At 39.7% G+C, this 17,131-nt stretch overlaps 1 protein-coding gene across 11 annotated transcripts in view; it reads left to right on the top strand.

The window, feature by feature from the left end:
- Window positions 1–17,131, top strand: part of MARK3 (microtubule affinity regulating kinase 3) — a 115,991-nt gene that overhangs the window by 21,760 nt on the left and 77,100 nt on the right. For all 11 annotated transcript variants that reach the window (XM_086708724.1, XM_086708727.1, XM_086708721.1 and 8 more), the window contains exon 2: window positions 2,528–2,719. In XM_086708724.1, the coding sequence (XP_086564850.1) occupies window positions 2,528–2,719 (192 nt within the window). The remainder of the gene's footprint in view (window positions 1–2,527; window positions 2,720–17,131) is intronic.

The following is a 17,131-nucleotide window of genomic DNA, read 5'->3' as shown; positions in this document are numbered from 1 at the left end:
CCCATCACCCATTTAGCCCATCCACTACCCACCTTCCTCCATCAACCCTCAGTTTGTTTGCTCTATTGTTAAAAGTCTCTTATGGCTTGCTTTTCTCCCTTTTTCCCCCCCTTCCTATGTATTCATCTGTTTTGTTTCCTAAATCCCACATGAGTGAAATCACGTGAGCCCGATGTGGGGCTCGTGAGTTCATGACCTGAGCGGAAGTTGGAGGCTCAACCAACTGAGCCACCCAGGCGCCTCAGGATTTCATTCTTTTTGATGGCCAAGTTAGATTGATTTATTTATTTTAATTTTTTTAACGTTTATTTATTTTTGAGAGAGAGACAGAGCACGTGCATGGGAGGGGCAGAGAGAGAAGGAGACAGAATCTGAAGCAGGCTCCAGGCTCTGAGCTGTCAGCATAGAGCCCAATGGAGGGCTCAAACTCACAAACTGTGAGGTCATGACCTGAGCCGAAGTCGGAGGCTTAACCGACTGAGCCACCCAGGCACCCCAGATTTATTTTTTAAAGATTTTATTTTTAAGTAATCTCTACACAATTTGGGGCTCAAACTCACAACCTTGAGATCAAGAGTAGTGTGCTCTTCCCACCGAGATAGCCGGGCTTCCCCCCCCCCCCAGATTTTTTAATTTAAGGACTTTATGTAAGGAAACACCAAACTAAATATACTTAGTTTAACCCTATTGTAGTTTAACAAATTACAGTTTAACAGATATTTCAAATTTACAGATACTACAATTTAAATATACTGAAGTTTAGTATACTTTACTAAATATACTAAGTTTAACCCTATTGTAATTTAACAAATTATAATTTAACAGATATTACAAATTTAACAGATATTTAAATCTGTTGTATGAGTTTATAATCTAACAGGGAAATGCAGGTTTCTTTTGGCTTTGTATTATGATTGTTTATTTGCATAAGTGTATTAGTTTAGGTTGCGTTATGCTGTAGTAACATACACAATCAAAATCTTAGTGGTTTAACACAGTAAAAACCCTTGTTTAAACAGTTTGCCTGAGGGCTTGTTGGCTCTAAGAAGATTGATCTCCCTGTCCAGGATAATTTGGCCCTGAGGGCTTCTGTCTTTGGGCAATGCTTAGGATTCAGGAGAGCAAAAGATGGCTGAAGTCAAACACTGACAAATAATGCTTTTGCATGGGAATGACATGTCATTTTCATTTGTATGTCATTGGCTAAACTTAGGGACATGGCTGGGCCAACTCAAATGAGGGAAGAGGGTCTGAGTTCCTCTGTGAAATCAGTGGGATCCTCCACAAACTCAGAAGCAAAAGAGCTAATATGGTGGCTAATAGTATTGTCCACAACAAAGTAGCATAATATAGATAGATACAAAGTACCCCTGGAACCCAAAGGAGAAGAAAAAGAAACTGATTAGATGCAAGAAAAGTCACAGGAGGCTTCATAAAGATGGTGACAAATGATCCAAATATAAGGGGATGAGTAGGAATCTTAGGTTTGAAGAGAAGAAAGGGCATTCAAATTGAGGGACTAGGACCATCCTAGAGAAGAGTGGATGATATAGCCAGAAAGGAGGAATGGATTAGATCACACAAGGCCTTGAATTCATTTAGCATTCATTCAGCAACAATGTATGGCACAGCTACTCTGTGTCAGTCACTGCTCCCAAGTTCTAGGAATATCTGATAATGAACAAAACAGACAAAAATCCTTGTCCTCCTGAAGGTTACATCTGGTTGATGCTAAGAAATTACTCTTTAATTATAAGTAGATTGAGGAGTAAGAGTAACATAAGCAAAGGTACAAACTTTGGATGCCTATGAATCTTAAGATTCTTTTAATATTCCTATTTTATGTGTAATAGAAGACACTTGACTTGGATGTAAGTTAATGTTTTCTCCATTTAACTGTCTCACGCTAGAAAACTTAATGTATGAAAAGCTGAATTTACAAAACATGTAAATTAGAAAATACATTTACATTACACAAGCTTTTTTTAAACCAAATTGTGGCTAGTACAATTTTAGTGACTGTATTTTTGTTGTGTAAATAGTAAAACCACTTGATACATGTCCCTCGCGGGACAGGACTTTGTTTTATATACTGCTGTGTTCTAGTTCCTAAATTATATTCTCTTTGGATTTCTCACTAAGTAGTGATGTGGCAGTGAATAAATCACAAAAGTATCCTCATCTGGTGAAGGATCATATGTGCTGGTGCATTTAATAGCTATGGAAAAGTTACATTCTTTATGATTATAAGGCAGCCTTGTTACTCCTATTTTATGTTACAACCACATACAAAAAATACCTCATTTCCTTCTGAACACCCACTTCAACCCTTGATGATATTTTTCTTCTTGGCATTTGCTTGTTTTCCTCATAAATTTATATCGTGGGCAAATTCCTTTAAAGTGCTAGATACGTTAGGATTAAAATTAAAGCAGTGGTGTTTTGTTTCTTCAACTAGGGGCTCTTAAAACTTGGCAGGTACCATGTGTTCTCTCATTTCCTTATTTTTATGTATGTTATATTGTAGCACACGTCACATGGAGATGGGCGGCAAGAAGTTACCTCTCGCACTGGGCGCTCTGGAGCTCGGTGTAGAAACTCTATAGCTTCCTGTGCAGATGAACAACCTCACATCGGAAACTACAGACTGTTGAAAACAATCGGCAAGGGGAATTTTGCAAAAGTGAAATTGGCAAGACACATCCTTACAGGAAGAGAGGTAAATATTAAGTTTAATTTCTGTTATGATACTTGCTTTGTTCAGTTCCATGTGAGAGAGGAAGAGAATGTATATATTACTTGAGCGAATTTCTGAGCTAATTAAATATTGTTTTTAAGAACAAGAAACTTACATACTAATTTTCTGGGAGTTCCTTTGCTTTCTCATGTCTTTAAATGTAGTATTACATTTAGTGTTCGAATTGGCTTTTGCCAAAGTGGGTAGTGTTTTGTTCTAAGAACTGCCACCAGATTAATATTCTTTCTGCCACCAGAATAAAAATTGTTTGGAACTTAATGTATAAGCTCACAGTACTTGGAAATCATGAGTGTTGTCTGTTTTTATAGATTTTATGACCAAGAAGTTTCTTCATTTCACCAAAGAAACTTTTCTCATAGCCTAGGTTTGATTGGCTGTTGTACAGGAAGGCATATGCTTTCCTAACTTTTGTGATGATCGGCTTTCTGCTCAACTGCATTCTGTATTTATCAAAAATACACCTGTTAAAACTCCTGAATTGACTCCCTCCACATGTTCCACATGTGCAATACAGAACCTGTTTTGCTACTTTGACTTCTTGCATTTAGGTCTCTATGCCTGCTATTTCCTCTGCCTGAAATGCACTTCACACTTTTGTGTAGCAACCACTTCTTCTGGGAAGGAGTCGTTGATGGACTCCCTTTTCCCAGGTATGGGACTCAGGTTAAAATTCTTGGTATTTCCCCTCAGATAGCACAGTTTACATTTATGGGAACTGCTTATTTACCCATCTTCCCTCTCTGGTCTGCAGGGCAGATAGCCGTACTTAACAGCGTTTGGCACATAGTAGGTGCTTAGTAAATATATGTTGAATGATATTAATGATACTTCATTATTTTATTTTATTTTTTTTAATGTTTGTTTATTTTTGAGAGAGAGAGAGAGAGACAGAATGTGAGCGGGGGAGGGGCAGAGAGAGAGGGAGACACAGAATCCGAAGAAGTGGGCTTCAGGCTCTGAGCTGTCAGCAGAGAGCCCGATGTGGGGCTGGAACTCGTGAACCATGAGATAATGACCTGAGCTGAAGTTGGACGCTTAACCGACTGAGCCACCCAGGTGCCCCTGTAATGATACTTTTGAAGGAAGCTTTTTAAAGAAATGCTTTCCCTGTACCAGAGCCTCCTGATAGATATGCCATGACAGCATTACCGACGTGTCATGGCATTGATGCCCGCAGCCCACCATGCCCGGGGCTGCTGGAGCAGGGTCAGGGGCCAGTCATTCATCTGGAAGCAGCCTCTGCTGCAGGGTGCCCTCCAGATATTCCTGTTTTCCATGAGTGCTGGGAGCTGAAGAAGGCTGGAAGCCCAGGTCCACACTAACTGGAATATTAAGTACAGACTTGAACCAAAAGTTTGCCTGTTCACGTTCCATCTCAACTTGGTGACAAATCCATGGTCAGTACTCCTTGTTATGAAGATCCCTGGGCTGCTTTTCGAGTCCATGAACAGCATGAGCGGAGGAGGGTCTTGCCTTGCTGTCCCTGAGCAGAGCTTTCTGAAACTCAAGACTTCTTGAGTTTAGTCCCCACAATTCTAGGTGGTTGCTTGGCCAGTTTCCTCACACGGGCAGATGGTGGGTTGGAAGAGGAATGGGCCAGACAGACCCTCTCACTTTTTCCTTAGCTGTAGTTTGGCCTACTGTATTTACATCTGGTAGGTTCTCTTGCCAAAAAAGCTTGAATCTGACTAGCAGAGTGACTTAATTTAAAGTTTTCCTTTTTCTTCTTTTTTTTTTTTTTTTTAACTTTGAATTAAACTATTTTAGGGGCGCCTGGGTGGCTCAGTAGGTTGAGCGACCGACTTCGGCTCAGGTCATGATCTCACGGTTTGTGAGTTCAAGCCCCCACGTCGGGCTCTGTGCTGACAGCTCAGAGCCCGGAGCCCGCTTTGGATTCTGTGTCTCCCTCTCTCTCTGCCCCTCCCCCTCTCATGCTCTATCTCTCTGTGTCTCGGAAATAAATAAACGTTAAAAAAAAATTAAAATAAATAAACTGTTTTACTCAATCCCCACCCCCTTACTGTAGGTATCACCCAGAATCCTAGAAAATGTAATATTTATATTTCTATAGTCTGGAAATTCATTATGTAGGAAGTACAAGTTCCTTGAAATTTCTCTTCTCAAAGAGGATCACTTGTTTGGTGTAGATTCTCACAGTATTTTATATAGATACTAATTTTTTGTTTATTTTAACAAAAAGAGACTCATGGATATAATGGTAACTTTTTTTTTTTTTTTTAATAATGGTAACTTTCTTAGCAACATATCTGATTGTGTCTGGATCTCAGTGCTCATAGATCTGACACATTCTATCTTACACGTGTGTGCTGTTGCTGTGGTTTATCCCTGTCAGTGGGCCTTGAGTGGTTTCTGATTTTTTGCTACTGTAAGCATCTGCAGTGAAAGTTTCTTAACTCTCTACTCTGCTTAAGTGTTTCTGTGGGATAAATTCCTACAAGTGGATATCCAGGTCAAAAAGGATGAATATTTGATATTGTAATAGGTACTGGTGAATTGCTTTTGAGAAAATTTTACAGCATTTTATTATCCTATCAAAGTGAATGAAAGTATCCATTTTTCTGCACCCTTACTAATACTACATAGATCATTTTTATCTGATGGACAAAAAAAAATGTATTTTTTTTGCAAGCTTCTTTTTGGTAACAGATTGATATTTTCATGTATTTTTGTCATTCATATTTTCTTTTTAAAATAAGTTTCCTATTTGTGTCCTTTATCCATTTTTCTTTTCCCATTTAAATCTTAATGATTTAAACCCGTTATGTGTTTCATACATCAGTCTGATCTGAGTTTCATGTCTAATCTGAGTTTCATGACTTGGTAAGAAAGGTTTAGTTACTTTGCCCCAAGATGTAAAAAATGGCTCTGTATCTTCTTCAAATAGTCCTGTGGATCCCATTTGAATGTTTAATTCATTTGGTATATATTTTGGGGGATTGGTATGAAGTGTAGGGCTTTAGTTTTTCTTCCCCCATGTGGTTTATCACTTGTCCTGGGATCATCTGTTCTTTCCCCCAGTTGAAGATACCTGCTTTATCACTTACCAAATTCCTGTATATGTCTTTTGGTTAATGTCTGATCTATTTATTTAGTCTTGTACCCATACTACGGTAATTTTATTATGGCAGCTTTGAATTGTACGTTTTGATGTTTTAGAGTAGGTTAAGTGCTCTGAGGATTATTCTTTTTTTTTTTTTTTTTAATTTTTTATTTTTTTTAAATTTACATCCAAATTAGGTAGCATATAGTACAACAGTGATTTCAAGATTAGATTCCTTAGTGCCCCTGACCCATTTAGCCCATCCCCCCATCACAACCCCTCCCATAACCCTCAGTTTGTTCTCCATATTTATGAGTCTCTTCTGTTTTGTTCCCCTCCCTGTTTTTTTATTTTTGTTTCCCTTCCCTTATGTTCATCTGTTTTGTCTCTTGAAGTCCTCATATGAGTGAAGTCATATGATTTTTGTCTTTCTCTGACTGGCTAATTTCACTTAGCATAATACCCTCCGGTTCCATCCACCTAGTTGCAAATGGCAAGATTTCATTCTTTTTGATTGTCAAGTAATACTCCATTGTATATATATACCACATCTTCTTTATCCATTCATCCATTGGTGGACATTTAGGCCCTTTCCATACTTTGGCTATTATTGATAGTGCTGCTGTAAACATGGGGGTGCCTGTGTGCCTTCGAAACAGCACACCTGTATCCCGTGGATAAATGCCTAGTAGTGCAATTGTTGGGTTGTAGGGTAGTTCTATTTTTAGTTTTTTGAGGAACCTCCATACTGTTTTCCAGAGTGGCTGCACCATCTTGCATTCCCACGGATTATTATTTTTTAAAAACTTCATATCTCTTCTTGCCATTTGCTGTGTTAAATGAACTTTAGAATCAAGATGCCATGTTCCAAAAATAGTCTTAGTGGAAATTCGGTAAGATCAATTTTGATAGGAATTAACTGAATTTGTAAGCTGATCTGGGGGAAATTTGCTATTTTATGATACCAAACCTTTCTATACAGGAATATGAAATGTGTCTCAATTTTGTTTTCAGAGTTTGTAATTTTTTTCATCTAAGTTTTTGCATAATTCTTTTTCAAGGGGGTTAGAAATAAATTTTATTGAGTAGGTGAATAGTTTTACATAATTCTTAAGTTCATTCCAGGGTATTTAAAATTTTTTTTGCTGTTGTGAATGGAATTTTTTCCTTAGTTGTTAAGGAAATGCTGTAACATTTGTATAACATCTTGTATCTGGGCACCTTTTGAACTCTCTTTTGGACATCAAAATTAAGCAAGTTTTTGCTGTTTTTTAAATTATACATCTTTTTCCTTTGACGTACAGTCTTCTGAATTGTAACAGTTGTATAGATTTATGTTGCCACCATGTAATGAAGATACAGAAGGGTAGCTACATGGAGCTGTCAGGCCAAACTGTTTTTTAAAGGATGGGCAAAATACCAACATGTTTATCAGTTAATGGGGATAATCTGACAGAAAGGGAAGATGGTGCTATCAGAGAGATATTTGAGTGAATGAGAGGAGATGGTGGAGGCGTTGGCCTTGATGTGGACAGTTGTTCCATAGAAACAGGAGAAAGATAGAGGATACTCATATAGGTACAGGTGAGGGGCTCTGTATGGTGGTATGGGAGCCTGTGGAAGTTTTCTTCTCATCACAGCTATTTTTTCAGTAAAATGGAAAGCAAAATCATCAGCTAAGAGTGTGATTATCAAGGAGACAGGAGGTGTTAGACATGTGAGAGGTTATAGTAATTACCAGGCAAGCAGGAGAGTGAACGGACTAGAAGAATTGCCAGGCAGCCTTAAGGCTTCCCTGAAGTTAGCAATCATGGATTCAAAGTGGGAATAGGCACCATGGCTGGAAGTTACTCTCCAGCAACATCCAGGTACCCCAGACACAAGCCTGGCATTTGTAGATGGTTGGGGTTTTTGTCACACTAAGTGTAGTGAAATGGGAACAGAGCAAGGGCATTGATTTGGAATATCTAAGGGAATGATTACAATGAAGGACTACAGATTTGAATAGGAAATAACTTGAGTGGGAAGACAATCCATAAGAAGATGGTGGGACCAGTGGATTATGGATCCTGGTGAGTTCAAATAGTTACTGGAGTTCTAATTTTTTTTAAGTTTATTTATTTATTTTGAGAGAGACAGAGACAGTGCAAATGGGGGAGGGGCAGAGAGAGAGCTAATCCCAAGCAGGCTCTGCACTACTAGTTCAAAGTCAGATGTGGGGTGTGAACCCATGAAGCCGTGAGATCATGACCTGAGCTGAAACCAGGAGTCGGACACTTAACCCACAGAGCCACCCAGGGGTCTCAGTTATTGGTTGGAGTTCTAGATTGAGTGGGTGGGAACCATAGAGGAGGTGATTAGAAAGTGGGAAACTCAAAGTTAAGGTCATAAAGAGATTTCATATCTTGGTAGTTGCAGAGGTTAGAGTATAACAATGTAAGTGGCTTAAGTATGTGACTTTTTCTTCCCCTCTCTAGAAGCTTTTTAGACTCTTCACATTTATCCTTGCTGTTCAGAAATTTCACAGTGAGGTACCAAGGAGTTGGTCTTCATTCATTGTTCTTGGCTGCTTATTGGACCCTTTCAATTTGGAGATTCTTGTCTTTCAGTTCTGGAGAATTGTCTCATTTTATTTATTATTTAAAAGTCTTTATTCCAGGGGCGCCTGGGTGGCGCAGTCGGTTGAGCGTCCGACTTTGGCTCAGGTCACGATCTCGCGGTCCGTGAGTTCGAGCCCCGCGTCGGGCTCTGGGCTGATGGCTCAGAGCCTGGAGCCTGTTTCCAATTCTGTGTCTCCCTCTCTCTCTGCCCCTCCCCCATTCATGCTCTGTCTCTCTCTGTCCCAAAAATAAATAAACGTTAAAAAAAAAATTAAAAAATAAAAAAAAATAAAAGTCTTTATTCTGTAATTCTTATTAATCAGAGATTAGTAAGATCTCTTGGAAAAGAACCTTGATTTTTTTCTGGGGAAAAAGAAATTCTCTGTGTTTCTATTTTATTTTGTGGGGGATGTCTTTAATTTCATTTTCCCAGCTTTCTGTTAAATTTGTGTGTATGTGTGTCCCTATGTATGCCCTCTTCCTCCTCCCAGCTTTCTTGTGCACTGATTATTTGTCTCTATAGCATCCATTTCTGGGGTCATGAATGCTATTTCTTCTGTTAACACCCTGTGAGGATAGTAAAGACTCCCCCCCCCCCTTTTTTTTTTAAATAGAATTTGCTCCCTGCACTGTATCTCTTTTCTCTGGGATTCTTTCTTGGTAACTGTCTTTCATACAGAGACTTTCTTTGGAATCTGGTAATCTTTGGTTATCTGTTTGTATTTAAGTTGGAGCCTTCAGAAGCTGATCAGAAGCTGAGTTTGCATGCATAGGATATGTTTGACCACAGAGCTTTCCTTTTGGAAGTTGTCTGGTGCTTTTATTGGAGGACCCCAGTCTTTAGATCTCTTCTCGTGGGGCCATTTTGTTTCTTTAAATGAGAATCCTCTCTTCTGCCTGGGAGGAGCTGGTGGTCCAACCCCTCTGTGGCAGTCTGACCCTTCATTTTCCGTTTCATGTCCATGCCTCATTCCTGTCCTCTGCTGGGCCCATTCACCTTGAGTCCAGAACCTCATTATCTTCTCCACAGAATAAATTTGCAGCCTCTAAAGAACTAGTGGTTAAAAAAAAAAAAAAAAAAAGTAGAAGGAACCACTGGCTATTGGCTGGGTTGGGGAGCAGTAGACATTGTGTATACAGACTTTTGACCTTGTAATTAGCCCTACTAGTAGCTCCAGTGTTGCTTGTGGTTTCTCAGAACCTCCTAAGTTTGAAGCCCATCTGGAGCCCTTTGGACAAATCATGTTGTTTCTGGTTACAGTTTTCTCTGTTCTCTTTCAGAAAATTATTGAACTATCTTTTCCACTATTGTCTTCTCAACTTGTTACTGTGCACTTGTGCCTTTGTGCCTTGACTGTCGTTAACCTCCTCACATCTGTGTCCTGCCTCCTGCACTGAAGGAGCCAGAAGGGGAAAATTGGATCTGGAGCCTCGTTTATCATTTGTCATTGATTGTAAGAATGATAAAACCATAGTACTTCATCCTGGGATGTGTTCCACTTCTTGCGACTTTAGATTAATGGTCATAAATTAAAAAAAAATTTTTTTTTTCGACGTTTATTTATTTTTGGGACAGAGAGAGACAGAGCATGAGCGGGGGAGGGGCAGAGAGAGGGAGACACAGAATCGGAAACAGGCTCCAGGCTCTGAGCCATCAGCCCAGAGCCCGACGTGGGGCTCGAACTCACGGACCGCGAGATCGTGACCTGGCTGAAGTCGGACGCTTAACCGACTGCGCCACCCAGGCGCCCCTAATGGTCATAAATTTTAGTCACAACTTTTTGTGTGGGTGAAGATGGCCTTCGGAGAGTTGGAAGAGGAAAAAAATACCACAATGACCATATTCTGAATACCATTTTTATTTTTGTATATTCTCCATATTTATATGCATGTTTTTTCAATATATTTTTGGTCATAATTTTGTATCCTGGGTCTTGTCCCTCAGAATTTCCTCCAAAGCAGTTTTCCAGGCCTCCACATGGTCCTCCGAGTAGGCTTAGTGGCTGTGCACAGCTGCGCTGGGGAGAACAGTCCTTCTGCTCCTTGTGCCTCAGGTTGCATTTAGACCTCTTAACGTGAGGACTCCCCAAAAGTGTTTGTTTACGTGGGTTATATATATTGATATTTACTGTACTAGAAGTTAACACTAAAAAAGTTCAAGTATTTATTAATTCACTTAAAGTAATGACAGACCTATTATATTTAATATAAATAACATTTTTATGAAAAGAGACTCTATTGTTCAAAGCTAGTTATTGAGAAGAGTGACATTGTTTTAATTTTTGCAAATCTCTTTAGTATCTGGCTTAATATAAGGTAGCTGGATTTTTCATACATTCTTCTGCATTCAAATTGCGTCCGTATACTGTTTCAGTTGAAGTTTATGAAGAAAATCTAACCTCATACAAAACAGTAGCTAGAAGAGAGGAGTATCTTAATTCTTCTTTGGGATGATTGCAAATATTGTTGTCTGATACTATGCTAAAACTCAACAAGTAGGAATTTGGTGGCAGGAGGGGGCATGATTAATTGAACATGTATTCAAAACAACTATAGTGACTGCCAAAAAGTGTTAATACCCAGAACAATTTGCTTCAGTTGGAAATGAATAATAATAGATCTAGAAGCGAGCAAGCAAGCAGAAGGGCAAAAGAGCCTCGTATTCCAATAACAGGTATAACTGAAAAGTATAAAGATGATCATCTGGCTTTTAGTATAATCTGAAGGTGGAGTATTTACAGTTAGTGTGCAGAAAAAGAGAAAAGCCTCGCCTAACCCAATTAGTACAAATTAAGAATCACTTAATCACACAGTTGTTACACTCTTTTATTATAAAATGTGTATAACAAAACTACAGTCTTAACCGTTTTAAGTGTACAGTTCAGTGGCATTAAGTACAATTGCATTGTTGTGCAACCGTCACCACCACCCATCTCTAGGACAGATATGGTTGATCTTATTCGTAAATTCACCTACTCACTACAATTTGTTTGTAATTCCAGAATCAATACTTGTGGTGCTTTTGCAGTATTTGTGGACATGCACAAAGCATCAAAAAGTTTGAATTGCCCAATGTGTGCATCCCCAGTTGAGCTCCAACAAGGTGATGATGTTCTCTGCCTTGTTTCAGCTTTCGTACTATAAATATGTTTTTTTTTTTTCAACGTTTATTTATTTTTGGGACAGAGAGAGACAGAGCATGAACGGGGGAGGGGCAGAGAGAGAGGGAGACACAGAATCGGAAACAGGCTCCAGGCTCTGAACCATCAGCCCAGAGCCCGACGCGGGGCTCGAACTCACGGACCACGAGATCGTGACCTGGCTGAAGTCGGACGCCCAACCGACTGCGCCACCCAGGCGCCCCTCAGCTTTCATACTATAAACAAATGCTCTTTTTGTGGTCTGTGTAGTCCGTGTTTTTTGCATTTTTGTGCTTTTTGTTGTCAACTTTGCTGTTTAAAATGGCCCCCAAGAGTTGGCCTGAAGTACTAGCCAGTGTTTTGTGGGTTTTTTATTTTATTTTATTTTTTGAGAGACAGAGCATGAGTGGGGGAGGGGCAGAGAGATAGAGGGAGACAGAATCCGAAGCAGGCTCCAGGCTCCGAGCTGTCAGCACAGAGCCCGACGCGGGGCTCGAACCCAGGAACTGTGAGATCATGTCCCGAGCTGAAGTTTGATGCTTAACCGACTGAGCTACCCAGGTGCCCCCTGGCCAGTGTTTCTAAGTGCAAGGCTGTGTTGTGCCTGATAAAGAAAACACATATGTTAGATAAGCCTCATTCAGATGTGAATTAAATTCTGCTCTTGGCTGAGAATTCTATGTTAACGAATCAATGATATGTAGTAAATAAGGTGTCCTTAAAGAGAAACACACATAAAACAAGGTTATATTGATCAGTTGGTGAAAATTTTTATGATCCGGGGCCCAAAGGAGCCTAACCCTGTATTTCTTCTAGGAACAGTGCTTCCAGTATTTGCTGATTCAGTGTTCACAGTGGCTTTATAGAACATAATTACCATACCCGACAATAATCAACTGTCTCTGTTTTTGAAAGAGAAGACTCAGTTATCTGGTGTTTTCCCTGAACAGATACATGGAGAAGGGTATTAGGGAAAGTCATAGGCTTTCCTTGTATATCTGATGGTTTTTGATTCACTGTTAATGTTTTCAAGAGGGGAGCACTAGGAAGCAAACTGAGAGCCCTCTACATAGGATGGGGTTTATGGAAGCTGCTGGTCAAGTGCCCAGCTTAGCTTCCAGGTAGCCAGTAGGAAAGTTGCTCTTATATAGCTTGGGACCTTCCACATACACAGCACAAAGTGACTTCCTCAGTTAAGTTTTTCATGGATTGTAGCCTTCTTTGAGTACACCCTAGGCTTGTATGCACCCTGCCACATGTGCTTCAGATTTTTATTTTCCAGAAATTGTTTAAAGTCGCTTGTATACTGATGGTACCTCTCTCATTCTCTTTGCCATTATTTGTCATTCTTTATTTTTTAGCTGGGCCATCAGGTGGGAGAAGAGAGAAATGTATATGATGCTATCTTTAACCAAATGTCTCATTATGGTTATGAAAAATCATTTAGTTAGTTATTTATTTTGAGGGGGGGAGGGGCGGGGGGGAGGGAGAAAGAGAGAGAATCCCAAGCAGGCTCCGTGCTGTCAGCACAGAGCCCACTGCAGGACTTGAACTCATGCACCATGAGATCATGACCTGAGGAAAAATCAAGAGTCAGATGCTTAACTGACTGAGCCACCCAGGTGCCCCACATCTGCTTACTTATTCAAGTTATATATTACACAGTTTAAAGAGTACAGGCTTGTTTAAAAAAAAGTGTCCCTTGCTCCCCCACCTCCATTCCCTACTCTTCCAAGATAGTCACTTTTCAGTCTTCTAAACGGATTCCTTTTTTTTTTTAAGTTTTATTTTTAATTCCAGTTAGTTAACATTCAGTGTTATAGTAGTTTTAGGTGTACAATATAAACTGATTCTTTAGGTTTTACTACTATATCTTTAACATGCTTTTATTCTTTAAAAATTGTTTTTATTGAAGTATAGTTGACACATAGCATGCTCTTACTTATTTTTCAGTTTTAAACGTTACCTACTGTTTTTTTCATTATGGTTATTTAGAGTCGTGATTGACTTTTTAAAAAATAAACTCTTTATTGAAATCCAACACACATCCAGAAAAAGTGCCCACATTGTAAGTGTACACCTTGATGAATTAGCACAAAGTAAACACATTTGCATAACCACGACCCAGGGCAAAACTATACTATGACTTGAACTCCGGAAGCTTCCCTTCTATCGGCTAATCACCTGTCTGCCCTTCTTTCCCAAGGTGACCACTGTCCTGACTTCTAGCACCGTAGATATTTTTTTTTTCTTAACGTTGTATTAATGGAATCATGGTATATATTTTGTGTTTGCCTCTTTCACTGCACTTTATGTTTGTGACATTCTTCCATGTGTTGTGCCTTATGTTTTAATTTGGAGTTTTATTTTGTAGTCAAGTACCGTAGTTGTTTGGCGTAGTGTTCATTGCTATGGACTGAATTGTGTCTTTCAATATCATATATTAAATCCTAACCCCCTGTGTATTTGGAGATAGGGCTTTTGTGGAAGTAGTTAGGTTAAATTAGGTCACAAAGGTAGGGTCCTGATCCAGTAGGTTAAGTGTCCTTATAGGAAGAGACACCAGAGAGCTTGGCTCCTCTCTACCATGTAAGGACACTGTGAGAAGGGAGCCATCTGCAAGCCCAGAGGAGAAACCTCACCAGGAACTGACTGTGTTGGTCAGACTCTGATCTTAGACCTCAGCCTCCTAATCTGTGAGAAAAGAAATTTCTGGGGCGCCTGGGTGGCGCAGTCGGTTAAGCGTCCGACTTCAGCCAGGTCACGATCTCGCGGTCCGTGAGTTCGAGCCCCGCGTCAGGCTCTGGGCTGATGGCTCAGAGCCTGGAGCCTGTTTCCGATTTTGTGTCTCCCTCTCTCTCTCTGCCCCTCCCCTGTTCATGCTCTGTCTCTCTCTGTCGCAAAAATAAATAAACGTTGAAGAAATTTCTGTTGTTTAAGCCATTCAGCCTATGCCATTTTTGCTATGGCAGCCTGAGCTGACTAATAATTCATCCTTCTGGGCTACTGCATTCTCTTAAAGGACTTGGGATTGTTTTTTTGCCTGCTCTTTTAGTGTTTGTGGATGCTTTAATGCATGTCGGGAGCAGGATATTGGGGCCTTTTGACCAGTAGAAAATTGACAGGAAGTGGAAGATAAGGATATTTATTTCTCTGGTCGGTGTTTGCTATAGGTTTGTGGGGCCAGCTAGGGTGACATATGCTTGGGGAAGTCCTTCTCATGTATGAGCTGTCTTTATCCCTATGTTGTAATTTTCCACTTTGTTTCTGGCATCAGGGTGAAAAATGGAATTTCCCAGAACTTTACACAACAAGTGGCAGGGACACTCCTCTTTCCTCGCCTAGTGAACTCCCTTGGCTTTTGCTGTGCATGCCCTCCCCCACCCCAACCCCCCCAAAAAAAACTCCAGAAAACTCCATGACCTTGGGGTGTGTGTGTGTGTGTGTGTGTGTGTGTGTGTGTGTGGTCTTCTCTACAGTCTCTATCTTTCTCAGGCACCTGGTGATGCCCCCACAATTGCCTTTTTTTTATTGACCTCAAGGTCAGAACTCTCCTGCAGGCTCCAGCTCTGGGCCAAGGTTATTTTGGTAGTTGAGTCATCCCAGCAAGGAGCTGGAAAGGAAGAGGGGATTAGGAACTTCCCCCTCAGGCTTCATTGCCACACATACACCATCATGTTAAATGACAGTGTTTCACTCTAGGACACTTACTTTTAATAAAATGACTCTCTTCTACAGTTTGATTTAGCTGAATGAGACATATTTTTGCTCCTGTTTTTGCTTTAAATACTATTTGAATAGCAGTATTTGAAAAAGAAAATGCTTAATAGAATCTTTAGAGTAAAAGACATACTGAACAGAGCCAAGAGTGGCTAGTGATCAAGAGTCTGGTCGTGAGAATAGAAACCAGGTCTCAGAAGATCAGAGGGAAGAAGAACCAGAAAGGCAGCGTATGTACTAGATCTGGCCATGAGAAGGGGGAGGAAAACAGAATGGTGGCCAGAAAAGAATAGTATGATTTCTTTGGAAATTGGGAGATCTATAGATGCCACACAAGATTACTTATGAAAGTAAAATTTGAATAAAATTTATTCATTAAACTTTAAAATAATGTAATTTTTATGGGGCGCCTGGGTGGCTCAGTCAGTTGTGTCTGACTTTGGCTCAGGTCTTGATCTCGTGGTTTGTGTGTTCAAGCCCTGCGTCAGGCTCTGTGCTGACAGCTGGGAGCCTGGAGCCTGCTTCGGATTCTGTGTCTCCCTCTCTCTCTGCCCCTCTCCCTCCTGCACTCTGCCTCACTCTTCTTTCTCTCTCAAAAATAAATATTAACCAAAAAAAAACAATGTAATTTTAAAAATCACACTGATATCTGTTAAAACACCAGAAATCCTATTTCTTCACTCCTCTGTCTCTATCTCTAATGTGTGTGCTCACTGATTATGGAGGTTCAGGGCCTCACATCAATGCAGGAGGCATTTATTAAATGCTGTTTATGTCCCTGGTAGTGTGCTAGGGTTATAATAGTAAGGCAGTCACCAAGTGAGATATGAACAGGGTGGTCATTGTTTGTATATTCCAGCCACCAGTATTTCCTTTCGCTTTATTTACTGTAGTTTCCATCAAGACCTCGATTTTCCGAATACAGAATTAGAATTCTGTCTTTGCTTTTTTCAAGCACATAACATGCTATAACTCTCTGCTTCTCCAATTCTGATTTTTTTTTTTTTTTTTTTTTTAACCTCCCCAGGTGAGGATGGGATGAGGTGGTGGGTCCTTCCACTCCAGGGTCAGACATGCCTTGTTAGCAGTGTTTCTCTAGCCCCTCTGGAGATTAATGGGTTCACAGGTAGTGATCAAATAACTTAGGCGATGGAGACTTTAGACCAATTGAAGCAGGGTAGTTTGGTTTTTTTGGGGTTTTTTTTTTTTTTTTTTTTAAGTGTTAATATGAAGAGATTTCTGGAGATTTCTCCGAGAACATTTTAGGGGGTTTGCAAAGTCTAAGCTATTTTTGTAATACTATTAAGATATTACTTTTCCCACTCTTTCTCATGAATGTAAAGTAAAATTTTTCAGAGGCTCTATGATGTGTGGTATTACAACAGATTGAATACAGAAGGATATATGAAAATTTCAAACTGATGTTATTTATATTAACATATAATGGGCTTTTTTTCCCAGTTTTTTTAATTGTGATAAAATACACGTAACATAATATTTACCATTTTAACTGGTTTTAAGTGTAGGTTTCAGTAGTTTTGAATACATTTATAATGTGCCGCCATCACCTTCATATATCTCCAGACCTTTTTTCATCTTGTAAAGCTGAAACTTTATACCCATTAAACACTAACTCCCCATTCTTTCCTTTCCTCATCTCCTGGCATTCCCCATTCTATTTTATGTGTCTATGAATGTGAACTTTCTACGAACCTCATAAAGTGGAATCATATAGTATTTGTCCTTTTGTGTCTGGCTTACTTCATTTAGCATAGTGTCCTCAAGGTTCATTCATGCTGTAGCATGTTTCAAAATTTCTTCCCTTTTTAAGACTGAATAATACTCTACTGTA

This window comes from Puma concolor, chromosome B3 (genome assembly GCF_028749965.1).
Source record: "Puma concolor isolate L17-30 chromosome B3, mPumCon1.1.hap2, whole genome shotgun sequence".
In the NCBI taxonomy this organism is placed as follows: domain Eukaryota; kingdom Metazoa; phylum Chordata; class Mammalia; order Carnivora; family Felidae; genus Puma; species Puma concolor.
Note: the sequence above shows the minus strand (reverse complement) of the source record. Positions and strands in the feature narration are given on the sequence as shown.